The 15,089-nt window shown below is 41.7% G+C and overlaps 2 protein-coding genes across 10 annotated transcripts in view; one reads left to right on the forward strand and one right to left on the reverse strand.

Annotated features, from left to right (window-relative positions):
* RBMS1 (RNA binding motif single stranded interacting protein 1) overlaps nt 1-15,089 on the forward strand; it is a 220,137-nt gene that overhangs the window by 158,294 nt on the left and 46,754 nt on the right. The window lies entirely within an intron of this gene.
* On the reverse strand, nt 13,547-14,004 carry LOC109567197 (dynein light chain 1, cytoplasmic-like). The gene has a single exon (XM_019971949.2). It carries the CDS (start codon nt 13,994-13,996, stop codon nt 13,733-13,735), a length of 264 nt encoding a protein of 87 aa, XP_019827508.2. The 5' UTR covers nt 13,997-14,004; the 3' UTR covers nt 13,547-13,732.

Raw genomic sequence — 15,089 nt, forward strand, 5'->3', positions numbered from 1 at the left:
TCCTTTAACACCATGTCTTCAGTGATTCTCTAGTATCACTGGGATTTCAGCTTCCTTTTGAGGATCCCTCGCAGGTTGTATGAGACCTTTGTAATGATCTGTAGAATGCCGCGTTTGTGCTTTCAGGACCCATTGTACCTTGACCATTTAAGCATACAAGGCTGATCGAAGTAAGTAAGTGTTAGTCGCTCAGTCGTGCCCGACTCTTTGCAACCTCATGGACTGCAGCCCACCAGGCTCCTCTGTCCATGAGATTTTCCAGGCAAGGATACTGGAGTGGGTTGTTATTTCCTTCTCCAGGGGATCTTCCCAACCCAGGGATCGAACGCGGGTCTCCTGCACTGCAGGCAGATTCTTTATCCACTAAGCTACAAGGGAAGCCCAAGGCTGATTAAAGTAAGCCCCAAATGAAGCAGGAAGTCAGGGGAGCTGAAGGCTGTGTTCTCCTCAGCAGGAGACTTACACTTTTGCTGTAAGCAATGGTCATCACCACATCTGCATCAGCCAAATCCAAGAGAGAAAACCAGAGAGAAGAGAGCTAATCAGAGCCTTCTCCCTGTTCTTTTTTCTTATGTGTATTTTTTTCGGGGGGAGTGTGATCTATTCATGTGCAGTTTTACAGGATTTTATTGAGCCGTTTTTGTCCCAGTTTATAATTTGAAATTAAAATAAATGGAACTGTGTGTGGTATTGTTTTTTGAAAGATATATTTGCCTTTATTCCTGACCTGAATGATTCTGTGCATGTAACCATTATCCTTACCAACATTAATCTGATTGATCACCCAGGTCAGTCTCCTTTTCAAAGCAGGAATGCCAACTTCCCACTCACCAACCCACCATATTTTAGTGGCTCCCCAGATTTGGGGATTTAAGAACCAATACACTAAACAAACTTCTCCTGGTGGCTCAGATGATTAAAAAATCTGCCTGCAATGCTGGAGACACTGGTTATAAATATTTAGTAATATTTGTTAAATTTTTATTTTGTCAGGAAGACACAAGCTAAAACAACCACCATCTTTTGTCACTGTTTCATAAAATTACCCAAAGTATTTTATTTAGTTATTTTAATACCAGTACTTGTTTAATAGGGCTTCCCTGTTGGCTCAGCTGGAAAAGAACCTGCCTGCCAGTGCAAGAGATGAAAGAGACACAAGTTTGATCCCTGAGTCAGGAAGACCCCCTGGAAAAGGGAATGGCAACCCACTCCAGAATTCTTGCCTGGAAAATTCCATGGACAAAGGAGCCTGGCAAGCTGCAGTCCATGGGGTCACAAAGAATCACACTTGTTTAATGCCAAAAGTGTGAGAAGCCCATAATTTTACATTAAATTTAACTCTTCGAAAAATTCCCTGCACTTGTTTTTCTGTTTACCACTTGGCGATCATCTCGCCCTGGACTGGTTTTTGTGAAATCTGCATCTATAGCTGCATCTCTGACCCAGCCCCACTTGAACGCTGCTCGTGGTGGCAAGCTCTCTTAAGATAGTTTTTAGACAGGACTTCTTTATAGTTTTTTTCTTTTCCGGGTGAGCATCTACAAGGCTGTCAGCCATTTCCTCCTAGTAGGATATGATTTCTAGACCTTTGTCTACTATGCCCACCCTCCCCCAGAAGAGCTCAGACTAAGTAAAAGGAGATGTTAGAACAAACATGTTTCCTGTAGAAAGCACTCTGAAAGCAGACTGTCATTATTCCTTTATTTCTTTACTCCTTTCTCCTGAGTTATGACTGTTGATCACTGTCAGGCACTGTGCTGGGGCCTGGTATACAGAGAGGAAGTGATCCAAGGGCACACATTAATGGGGATGCAGATGTGGAGGCGATGCAAGGCTGCCCAGGAGGTGGTAGGGACGCACTAGCTCAGGCAGTGCCAGAGGCAGCGCTTAGCTTGGTCAGGGGAGGCCAGAGAAGGCTTGCTGCTGCTGGAGACAAGTTTTACACCAAGACTGCAGAAAGATGCTGAATCTTCCAGGTGAAGTGACATCTTAAATATCAGGAAGTTAAGATGGAGCAGGGCTTATATAGGATCCACAGGTAATCTGGAGCTGTTTGAGATTTCTAAGGCTGTTGTTACAGGGACCATAAACTGGGTAACTTAAAATCATTATTTCACAGTTCTGAGGGCTAGAAATCCAAAATTAGGCATCAACAGAACCATGTTCTCTTTGAAAGTTTTGGGGGAATCCTTCCCCGCCTCTTCAGCCCATGGTGACTTGCTGGCAGTCCTGAGTGTTCTGGCTTCTAGCTGTATCCGCCCCCTCACCCCCAAGCTCTGTCTCATCATCACATGGCATTCTCCCTGGGTCTCTATCTGAGTCCAGATTGCCCTCTTACAAGGACACCTGTCACATTGGATGCAGGCCTACCCTAATGACCTTATCTTAATTTGATTATATCTACAAAGATTCTGTTTCCAGATCACGTGCACAGGTACTGGAGCTTAGCACTTGGATGTACTTTTTTGGGGGGAGGGGGTGGAGATGGGGTGGGACACAATTCAACCCATAGTGGTGGGTGTCAGGGAATGTTGAGCAAAGAGGCCCAAAAGCATAATTTCTTTCTATGGTCAGGATCATATATTTTCCTCAGTACAACCTAAATCTGTCTCATTCAGAGAACTAGAATTTGTTTCTAATCAAAAAATCCAGGTATTTTCATATGAGTAAGCCAAGGCTTTCCCTAAATTTATACAGTTGACCTCCACCACCCTACCACCCCTACCTTGGAACTTATATTAATACTTACTTTTCCCTATTAAATATTACAGTGTTGGCTTTGGCCAAAAATTCATTCTAGCCTGTTGAAATAATTCTGACATCTTACTTTCACCACCACCCCCAGCTTTGGGATGTTTATATATCTAATAAATGTACTATCAGTGACCTGGTTTATAGCAATTTTAAATGTTATATACATGCTGGCCAAGAACAGAGCCGTGTGGCTCATCACTAGATGGTTCCTCCGTGCTGTGACCCTGACCATTCGGACTGGCTTAGTCACTTGTTTAGCTAGTTACCCACTCACCTAAACCACACTTCCTCTTCCCAGATACACTCCTCTAATCCCTGAGCAAATAATGACTTTTATTTAGCTCAAATCAAAATATACATTGTAGCATTTCCAAGCAACCCTGACCTTCCTCACCCACCCCCCAGAGTAGAAAGAGCAAACTTCAATATTCCTGAGTTGCTCTAAAGGACTTTACTGATGCCTGTTCTCTTCAGTCTTGCTAAGCTTCTAGTTCACCAGTCCATTCTGCAATTTCTCTTCAGATCAGCATTAGCCTTACCTGCCTTTTGCTTCTAGAATCTAGTTTTCTGTTCTTTTAAAGAATCAGAATATTTTTCCTTTCCATTACCACCTCTCCTATTATGCAGGTTTTCTCAAAACAACCAAGATTGGAAAATCTTTGCTGATGGTGTCCTGTAAACAAGAAGCACTTTTAGCCCCAGCCTGGGAAATCCCATGGACAGAGGAGCCTGGCAAGCTGCAGTCTATGGCGGTCCCAAAAGTTGGATACAATTTAGCAACTAAACCACCAACCACTTCATTTACAGCCCCCTTACTTATGGAAAATGCAGTAAATTTAAGTTCTCTTGAGAGTGAGGCATATTACCTTCATTTGAAACATGGTAATTTTGTGAAACTGATACTAAAGTAACTTAACAGCATTCCGCTAGCTCTCTTTGGTTCCATTCTTTTCAGTTCAGTTCAGTCCCTCAGTCCCTGTCTGACTCTTTGCGACCCCATGGACTGTAGCCCACCAGGCCTCCCTGTCCATCACCAACTTCCGGAGTTTACTCGAACTCATGTCCATTGAGTCGGTGATGCCATCCGGCCATTTCATCCTCTGTCGTCCCCTTCTCCTCCTGCCCCCAATCCCTCCCAGCATCAGAGTCTTTTCCAATGAGTCAACTCTTTGCATGAGGTGGCCAAAGTACTGGAGTTTCAGCTTTAGCATCAGTCCTTCCAATGAACATCCAGGACTGATCTCCTTTAGGATGGACTGGTTGGATCTCCTTGCAGTCCAAGGGACTCTCAAGAGTCTTCTCCAACACCACAGTTCAAAAGCATCAATTCTTTGGTGCTCAGTTTTCTTTAAAGTCCAACTCTCACATCCATACGTGACCACTGGAAAAACCATAGCCTTGACTAGACAGACCTTTGTTGATAAAGTAATGTCTCTGCTTTTTAATATGATGTCTAGGTTGGTGATAACTTTCCTTCCAAGGAGTAAGCATCTTTTAATTTCATGGCTGCAATCACCAACGGTGGTGATTTTGGAGCCCAAAAAAATAAAGTCTGACACTGTTTCCACTGTTTCCCCATCTATTTGCCATGAAGTGATGGGACCAGATGCCATGATGTTAGTTTTCTGAATGTTGAGCTTTAAGCCAACCTTTTCACTCTCCTCTTTCACTTTCATCAAGAGGCTCTTTAGTTCTTCTTCACTTTCTGCCATAAGGGTGGTGTCATCCATTCTTTTGCATAAAGGTAATTCCTCTCTGATGTTCTTAAGTTTTAGAGCCATACTATTCTGTCTTTGGAATGATTGCTTATATTTATCTGCAGTGTCCAAGGACAGTCTTTTTCAGAAAGAAACCAGTGGGAAACCCACGTGCGAGCCCTGTTTATCCTTTTCCATCAGATATGCTCTTAAGAGACGTGACCACTGTCACGAGTGACCCTTGAACGAAATATCTAAGTTTAGAAACATCAACTGTGCTGGCAGGCTATTCCCTTGCCTATCCAACTCAAGTGTATCTTTTTTTTTTTAAACTAATGATAACATTTATATTATATCCCCAGATTTCTTAGAACTGAAGTGAGTGAAGTAGATACCGTTTTCCTTCTCAGTCTGTTCTTCAAACAGGCTTTTCAAGGTTGTGGGGCAGTCAGGATTTATTACTTTAAAAAGAGATGGCCTCATGGCATTTGGAAATCAATACACTGGTGCTGTGTACTGGATCAAAGCCAGCATTAGGGCTCAGTCTAGGAAATGTCCAATTTGACCCTGTCCTTTTTTAGTTTGTGTCAGAATCAAAAGAAATGTCTAGGTAATTTGCACACTCTGTTTTAATAGTTTCAGATAACTCTCTGTTTTACTTTAGAGAGCATGTTTACTTTTGCTCTCTGTCACGTTCTTCTTGTTTTGAATGAAACAGTCATTTATGGTTTGAGTGTTGAAGTTTAATGCATTCTGTTTTACAGACTTCTGGTACTCTGTGTGTGTTGTGTGTAAAAGCTTTCTAGTTTTGATTTTGCAAAACAATCTAGGAACCAAAACTCTTCTCAGTTTTTTGTGTTCCCCTGCCACCAACCCTTTGTAGATTTCCTTTTAGTAGCAATTTTTAATTCCATATTAAGCTCCTAAATTACCTTGCTTCCCTCATTTGTTTTTATAAGCTAAATTGGGATAAGATACAAGGCCATGTTCAAGGCAGAATCCAGTATTTCCCTGCTCTGGCTGCCAGTCTCCCTCAATTCCCCATACCAAACACTTTAAGGGAAAAAATGTATATTGCATATTTATGTTTTATTCATACAAGCAATATATATTGAGAGGGTTTCATTATGCAAAGATCTGAACTGAAAAATAACCATAAAAAACGGTGAGTCTACATTTCTCAACATTCTTGTGGCTTAAGGACCACATCATTATGACGGTGAGGAGGGAAGTTTAGTTATCTCCAGTGATAAGAATTAAAGTGCCCTTATTCCAAATAATTCTAGGAGGAGTGGAAGAAAAGGTTAACATTTATTTGTTACCAAGCATCTGTCATGGGCCAGCACTGTGCTGACCCCCTAGTAACAGTGCCGTGAAGGAGATGTTACCACAGCCTTGGTGGTGGAAAGGGTACAAATGGGGATGATGAGGCCAGACATTCACACCCAAGTCACAGAGCTGGCTATTGGCCAAAGGACCCAAGTCACAGAGCTGGCTATTGGCCGAAGGTGCACTTGAAGACGGGTCTCTCTCTCGGCAGCTCCATCTGCTTTCCAATGTAACGTCATCTTCCTTCTCATACGGTGAAGTACTATATCAACGTGAAGGTGAGATCGTCAGAGCAAAGAAAACACATCACAGATTTTGGCGGGAGAGGGAGAAAATTTCTTAAATGCTCTATCATTGTCAGATTATAAATTCAACTCAGAAATGAAACACGATTTTATGTACTTAAATTGCCTTTGTTTTAAATGTTAGACATTAATCAGCGTGTGGAGACTTTTTGAGACTCATTTTTATGATAGACTATCTACATTTTACTTGCAAAATTCTGGGTTCCATTTGCAGCAAGTGTTATTTTCCTCTGACATATTAGTACTTGGGCGCACTAATTTGGGGCTGACCATCTGTGACTGCATGCTAAGTGCTGCAGTACGGTGGCTTCTGGCTGAAATATGGTCATAAGGTAGGGTCAGTGACCCTTTGTGTGCTGTGTGCTCTTAAAAAAACATAAAATAGTGTAAAGCTGCTTTACCTTGATTGCGGATCATAATAGACTGGATACTAAGCTCTAATAGCAAATCTGTGTAATAAGTCAAATGCTTTATAGTGTGCTCGTTATTTAGGAGAGAGGTATAAGTTTTTCACAGAATATGGCAAAAAGTGCATCTTAACCATTTCTAATGAGGTGGTTTTTAATATTCATTCTATATGAATTATTTAGTTTGAGCCATACATGCAATAAACAGCATCAATTGTTGCTTTTGTGTAGCATGTATAATAGTTTAGCTGTGCCAGCATCAGTGTTGAGAAGGCAGAGAAACAGGAGAGGTTCTACATTTAGTCATAAGTTATATTCATCCCAAATCTGGGTGTAAATTAGTAATTTTATTTGTATTCTGAAAGGCTGTGTTCATCTTAAAATTTCAGTGTTATGAAAAACTAGATATGTAGATATATTTTCTCTTGAAAAATGTGCTGCTTTGTCCCCAAACTTCTGTAGTTTATTCCCCATCCGCTCATATGTTGTAAAGCAGCCCATCTAGCGAGGGCTGGACTACTCGAGGATGGTGTTTGCTTCTGCTACATTAATCTACAGGCTCCAGGTCTGGAACTGGAGCCAGAATTTACTGTCCTTTCCAGGATAGTTCAGAAAAGAAGACCATGGTGATTCCTTTTCTCCCTCTACTCTTTGTTCACAGAGGCAAACCATTGGCTTTCTATAACACAGATACCACAGGCTATTTTTCTCAGATATTATTTTAAAGCATTTAAGGCTAGTTAAAAGAAGTCCTCTGTCTTAAAGCTTTCCTGTCCTTTAGAACCTTGCCATTCATCTCCTAGCTCTCCTGAGCCCTCCATGATAACTTCTTGAACTTGAATGTTATTGCCTGAGTGCAAAGAGCCAAAAAAAAAAAAAAGAGTAATACTAAAACAAAAATGTAACATTTCTCTCTGCTAATTCTAGCTGTAAGATTTTTGTTAATCTTACCAAAATCCTGCTTTCATCATATCATTCCACAGTTGCAAAACCTCCAGCCACATTCTGTTCCCTGACTCCTTTTCCTAGAACCCAAGGCCCTGTCGGACCTTTTCCAGACTTGGCTTCTCTTACTCCTCACACAGCTTGCATTAGACAGATTCCTCTGTTTACTGTCTTCCATGGCCTACCTGAATTTGTTTTCCCCAAAGTCCTTTTTGCTGAACTTGACCTTCATCCTGTTTATGCTCCTTTATTTAGCTTTCATCATACAAGATCACAACATTCTTAGTTATTTTTTTAATATTAAAAAATCCCTTGCACTCCTTTGCCCCAAAACGGTTCCCCTTGATGGCAGGAATGGCATCTTACATATTTTTCATAGGCTTTGGATGGTGAAGGGCCTACTGGAGACATGCTGTAAATATGTGTGGCTTGATTTCTTAGTCTGACCTCCTTCTGGACTGTACTTGTCTTTCACATGTTCATTCAGCTTCGGGACCAGGTTTGCCTTTGACCTTTAGGACTGCAGCAACTTTTCCTGCCAAATATTTTCCACCTTCAAACCCTGGCTGCCATTCCAGCCTCATCAGATGCGCCTTCCTCTTCTGTCCCATACACAGAATCATGTATTCACCAAGCACACCCAAGTGAAAGGGGCAGTGACCGAACATTAAGGAATCAAGTCAAAATGGCTAGAATTACAAATGGAATATCTTTCTATACCTTTCATTGTTGTATCTTAGATGTCTTATACAGACAGCGAAAATCTTCAAGGCCAAAAAGCTGAAAGTTTTAAAATACCTGTCTCATATTGATTGCCTAATTTTAAAATTTCACATACACCTTATCTTCAAATGCTTACCACTTCTTATACTAAGTAAATAAAGAAAAGAGAACAAGTTGAACTATTCAAAATACTGAGGATTCAGGATAACATGGATAAACAGCTCCTTCTGCTTTTTTCTATTTTAGGCCTCATTGTCCAACAAACTTTAATGTTAGCAGAATGCATATAATTTATACTTTCTTGAGCTAAAGCAAATTGTAGGAAATCCCCTTTCCTGGGAAGTAATTGAAAAGATAAAGAAGCAAAAAAAAAAAAAAAAAGCAAATTAGAGAACTGTATCACCTGTGTGTGCATATTTGTGTGTGAATTTTTTTCCCTTTTCTCTCACAAGTCCACAGTCACAAGGAAGTTTTGGCTCTTGTTCATAAATCCATTCCCACCAAACAGATACATGTAGTTACTCTGTTGAAGCTTTAAAGCCAGCCATACCTCCTCCAGCCTGATACATTTGTTGTCTTGGGCCTCTTATTCCAAATAGAACAATGTTGCCTACCGAGAAGGTCAGGTAACAACTTTCTGAATGTTATCAGTATCTGTCTCAGAGACTTAGCAGTTCCAGAGTCCACCCTCATCCCTCTGCCTCCTGCTTGGAGCTATGCAGACTCAACACTGGGAACTGCTTTGAACCTCTGGAATATTCTGCAGTTGGCAAGTAAAGTATCTGCAGTTATCCACATGGTTGACCAAAGCAAACTTCTGCCTCTCTTCTTTGTTACTTATCAGCTTCCCTGGTAGCTCAGCTGGTAAAGAATCCGCCTGCAGTGCAGGAGACCTGGGTTCAATCCCTATGTCGGGAAGATCGCCTGGAGGAAGGCATGGCAACCCCCTTCAGTATTCTTGCCTGGAGAATCCCCATGGACAGAGGAACCTGGCTGGCTACAGTCCATGGGGCCGCAAAGAGTTGGATATGACTGAGCGAGTCAGCACAGCACAGCTGTGTAACCTTCAGTTCAGTTCAGTCACTCAGTCATGTCTGGCTCTTTGTGACCCCATGAATCGCAGCACACCAGGCCTCCCTGTCAATCACCAACTCCCAGAGTCTCCCCAAACCCATGTCCATCGAGTCGGTGATGCCATCCAACCATCTCATCCTCTGTCGTCCCCTTTTCCTCCTGCCCCCAATCCTTCCCTGCATTAGGGTCTTTTCCAATGAGTCAACTCTTCACATGACAAAGTACTGGAGTTTCAGCTTTAGCATCATTCCTTCCAAAGAACACCCAGGACTGATCTCCTTTAGAATGGACTGGTGGGATCTTCTTGCAGTCCGAGGGACTCTCAAGAGTCTTCTCCAATACCACAGTTCAAAAGCATCAATTCTTCGGTGCTCAGCTTTCTTCACAGTCCAACTCTCACATCCATACATGACCACTGGAAAAACCGTAGCCTTGACTAGGTGGACCTTTGTTGGCAAAGTAATGTCTCTGCTTTTAAATATGCTGTCTCGGTTGGTCATAACTTTCCTTCCAAGGAGTAAGCGTCTTTTAATTTCATGGCTGCAATCACCAAGTGTGGTGATTTTGGAGCCCAAAAAAATAAAGTCTGACACTGTTTCCACTGTTTCCCCATGTATTTCCCATGAAGTGATGGGATCAGATGCCATGATGTTAGTTTTCTGAATGTTGAGCTTTAAGCCAACTTTTTCACTCTCCTTCTTCACTTTTATCAAGAAGCTTTTTAGTTCCTCTTCACTTTCTGCCGTAAGGGTGGTACTCTGCATATAAGTTAAATAAGCAGGGTAACAATATACAGCCTTGACGTACTCCTTTTCCTATTTGGAACCAGTCTGTTCCATGTCCAATTCTGTTACTTTCTGACCTGCATACAGGTTTCTCAAGAGGCAGGTCAGGTGGTCTGGTATTCCCATCTCTTTCAGAATTTTCCACAGTTTATTGTGATCCACACAGTCAAAGGCTTTTGCATAGTCAATAAAGCAGAAATAGATGTTTTTCTGGAACTCTCTTGCTTTTTCCATGATCCTGCGGATCTTGGCAATTTGATCTCTGGTTCCTCTGCCTTTCCTAAAACCAGCATGAACATCTGGAAGTTCACGATTCACATATTTCTGAAGCCTGACTTGGAGAATTTGGAGCATTACTTTACTAGCGTGTGAGATGAGTGCAATTGTGTGGTAGTTTGAGCATTCTTTGGCATTGCCTTTCTTTGGGATTGGAATGAAATCTGACCTTTTCCAGTGTAACCTTCAGTGGGTTCCATACTGTCTCTACTCCTCAGTTTCACATCTACAAAGTGTAATAAAACTTCACCTACTCAAAAGATTTCTGGGAAGATTAAAAATATTTGACCTAAATCACTTAAAACAGTGTCTGGCATAAGATAAAAGCTGTATTAATGTAAGCTGTTACTTCTGTTATTCCCCTGAATTGACTCACTAGGTCAGGCTTTCCAGTGTGGATCCTAATTCAATAGCATGTGGTCAGAAGTTTGGTTTTTCCCTCATTTCAGCCCCCTCTCCCTCCTTCTTGCTGGTTATTGTCATTTGCATGGGCACAATCTCTCTCACAGGGTGGGAAGTTTCTTTGTCCTTCAGAGGCAGTTCACTTATTAAGTCAAACAAACGATCGTCCTATATGCATGAGGAATATCCCACCTTTTTTCACACTTAAAATAAGCAGTTTTTGTTTACATTATGTGTACACTTTTTTGTAGTTTTTTTTCCCACATACTTATTTTTGTTTGTTTGTTTGATAATGTTTATAAAATAAATTAACATAAGCCTTGCTAATGACCCCATAGAGCCTTAAATGAATCTCTAACTGGGATGACCAATATTAAAATTACTCATCAACCCTTACCGCCATCTGTTGGTAGTAGGTGGAATAAACTCCATTCTCCAGAGGCTTGGCTTGTAACCAGCAATGTTCAAAAGCTCCAAATTCTCTACAAGGGGAGAGAATCAGTGTACGTGTGTGTGTGTGCATGCATGTACACTCACATGCCATGTGCACATGCATGTACATGCACATTGGACGAGTCTGTAAAGATACTCAACAATCCATTTCACATTTGTGTCCAGGACAATAGGTGATTTTAGTATTTTAATCTACTTTCCCGTGTCTTCAAATTACAACAAATATGCATTTCTTTTGTAATTATGGTAAATTATCAAAAAGGTAAAATTTACGAGTGACTAAATGATGGGAGACAGAGGAGAAAAATCAAGTTTTATTTTAGTAAGTGCAAACTAAATATACTTAGATTTTATATTACAGCCAATGAAAGAAGAAATGGAAATGGGGAGATATGACAAAAGCTGTAGTGCAAAGGAAAGAAATTTAGGTAGATTCTAAGCAAAAGTTTTTTCAGCCAATAGGTTTAAATTTGAGTTTTTACTTGTTTATCCTTCCCTTTGAGATTTTCAGTACTCTGTAGTCATGTCCCTTAATTACTCTCTATCCTTTTACTATCAGAGTTTCCTCTGGGGTGGATCGTCTACTCTTAGCACAGAATATTATATTCTGGGTAGCTACAACTGTGAGTCTGAGTCTTCTTACTTTGAAGGTGATAAAACCCAAAGAATCTTTGTTTTCATATTTTCCCCAATAAAATTCTGCAGCTTGCTCTCTTGGGCATGCATCTCCTTGGTGTTCTTAGAGTGTGAATTCTACTCAGTTAGGAGGCCTGTTTTCTCCAATAAATCATATGTCCCTGTTACTAGATTTTTTGTTCTGTTTTGTTTTACAAATTAAGTTGCAAATAGGAGTGGGGAGGTGAAAATCTGGTTGCTTTATGAATTTCCCCCCCAGATATCTGTTACTCTTACAGGCACTGCTGATCAACGATAGACTTAGGCTAAATGTTAATCATCTGTAATGAGTTCTCCCCCAGCCACTCCATCGCTTGCCTCACATTATTAAATCTTAACTACAGATAAGACTAGCAGGGAGGGATAGTGACCACTCTGAACCCTGCTGCCCCCTCTCCTGCTCATTGAAGTGCCATTTGCCACGTGGCTTTTCCCCATATTGTAGATCCTTTCTCATGTCATCAGAAGAGCTTGTTCTGTACTCCATCCCCGCAATATGACTGCATCAGCCCCTGAGAAACTGACTTCACCAGGGCCTGAGCAATTTAAAAGTATTTCTGTTTCCAGGCCAGGGATCTGTATTTTTGTGAGAGCCCCTTGTGCTCTGAGCAGTATAACTGAGTGAACAGTTCACAGAAAAGATGTAGGAAAGGAAAACCCTTCAGACCCCTGCCCCCACAACCCCCACCACCACCTGTGGTAACTCCATAGAAGCAGCCTCCTGAACCCCTGGATTGGAGAGAGGCTGGCATGCAGTAGTACCATGGCTGAGTGAAAACTGTCTTGACTTTCTGGGAAGTCATGGGCTTTCAGTGCTAACCCACAAATCATGATGAAAACCACAATAGAAAGTAAAACTGATAAATGATAGACATATCTCTTCTTCTATACACACCCCCATCCCTCCTTCAACTATGAACCACCTGTTTATTTCTTGTGTCTAAAACGAACAAAAAACTTGCTTTGGCTTGAAAAATAAATCTATTCTGATGCCTTAATAGAAGAGATCTTCCATTTTTTTCCCCTCACTGTTCATACTCTGAGTGCATAAAGGAAATTGTTTCTCAAAATCATTCCTTTTTTTTTGTTTTTAATTCCTGCAGACTTTATTAGAATCACATGGAGAACCGCTGCTCAAAAGCTTTTTCCCTCTTAAGACCACCTTTAATCTTTAAAGTATACTCTGGCCAAGGCAGGGGAAGGGAAATGTCTAGAGCCCAACAAATTTCTTATTAGCCCAACTTTCTCACCAGCTTATTTCCATTTTACAGCCATAGAAAGCTTAAAGGAGTTCTACTACACCTTCATCATCTCTGAGGCCTAAGGCCCAGAACACTCTATAGCAGTTATCCCAAAGGAGCACTTAAGTAATGTATTTATCAGGTTAGGAGTAAGAGTTAATCCAGTAGTTTCTCTGCCATGCATTTCTCAACATGCACTTCTGAGCAGTATTCTTCCATGCACAACAGGAACAGGATGGGCAAGAATGAAACTCAAATGTGTTGAACAGGCTAGTCTGTTTCATCCCACAGAAACTTCAAGGAATCACCCCCACCAGCCTACCCAAGATCAAGTAATAAGCCATCTTCAATAGATTATTTGAACAAACGGTAATTAGCGCACACTTTTTCAACAGATTCATTTCTTTAAAGGAATGGATTTTGAAGAGAAAAAACATGGGGCAGAGAGGTGTGGAATAGAAAATAAATACAAATGTAAGCTGTTTTGCTAATTGCTTTATAACCACAAACTAGTACAGAGAATGCCCTCTACAAAACACAAGACAGGTTCAAAGGTGGAGGTGTTCCCTTAGGCAAGGCTGAAGGCTTCAGTCCCTGGTATTTGGAATTTAGGCTGCAGTCCTTGTTTTTGGATGGATCACTGGGTGTGTGGCACAGTCCATGCTTTTAACCAGATTTGAACAGGAGAATGGCCACTTGGCCCAAGTAGATGAAGTGTTTGGTTTCACGTGTCACATAACTACCGAAGTTCCTCCCCACGATGCAGCGCCAGGTGGGGTTGTACTTCTTGTTGAACTCCTTCTTGATATGGGCCACAATGTCCTTCTCTATATTATATCTCTCCAATGCCTGAGTAGCACACTCCACCAAGTCCTGTTGCATCTCCTTAGACATATCGTTGTTCTTGATCTCAGCCTTTCGGTCACGCATGGTTACCAAGGAGCAGGGGCTGGCCGACTGCAACGGTCTCCTGGCGGAGGGGCTGGTGAGGCTCACACCTGTGTAGAGAGGGGGTCGCAGCCGAAGCCTTGGCACATTTCTCATTTCATAGAGAAACTGCAGTAAGAACTTTAACTATTTTTCATTTTTGATGTGTTAGGCAAGATCTTAGACCCAGAATTTCTGTGAGCTTTTGTTTTCCCGTTTGCAAAAGTGAGAGTAAGAGCAGCTACCTCTTAAGATTGTTGTGAAGTTAAATAAGATCATACACAGAAAATGCCTAGAACTTTAGTAGAAACTGCTGCTGCTCCTGCTGCTACGTTGCTTCAGTCATGTCCAACTCTGTGCAACCCCTTAGACGGCAGCTCACCAGGCTCTCCCGTCCCTGGGATTCTCCAGGCAAGAACACTGGAGTGGATTGCCATTTCCTTCTCCAATGCATGAAAGTGAAGTCGCTCAGTCATGTCCAACTCTTAGCGACCCCATGGACTGCAGCCTACCAGGCTCCTCCGTCCATGGGATTTTCCAGGCAAGAGTACTGGAGTGGGTTGCCACTGCCTTCTCCGTTAGTAGAAACTAAGTAAATGTTATTCCCTTTCTGGTTTCTTATCAAATCGCCCACTGAATGGTTGAGGAGATTAGGGATGGTTTCATGGAAAATCTAGTGTTAACAACAGGTTCTTTAAATTCAAAGATTGGTAGGAGGGGGCAGTGGAGAGACGAGAGAACCATGTTCAACTCTCACCTCTCCCCCCCTGTTTTTTTTTATTTGCTATGCTAGTTCCCCACCAGGGATTGAACCCATGCCCCCTGCATTTGGAACACAAGAGTCTTAACCACTGGACCACCAGGGAAGTCCCAGAGAGTTTAAGGCAAAGTAATGTTTAAGGGAAATTAATATTAGACACATGTTAAAAGAGTTAATGACTAGCTGGGCTCAGGAATGGCCGAGTTGATGATGTCTCAGGGACATCACCAGCTTCCCAGGTGGCTCAGATGGTAAAGTGTCTGCCTGCAATGCGAGAGACCTGGGTTTGATCCCTGGGTCGGGAAGATACCCTGGAAAAGGAAATGGCAACCCACT

Source organism: Bos indicus, chromosome 2, assembly GCF_029378745.1.
Source record: "Bos indicus isolate NIAB-ARS_2022 breed Sahiwal x Tharparkar chromosome 2, NIAB-ARS_B.indTharparkar_mat_pri_1.0, whole genome shotgun sequence".
Taxonomy (NCBI): domain Eukaryota; kingdom Metazoa; phylum Chordata; class Mammalia; order Artiodactyla; family Bovidae; genus Bos; species Bos indicus.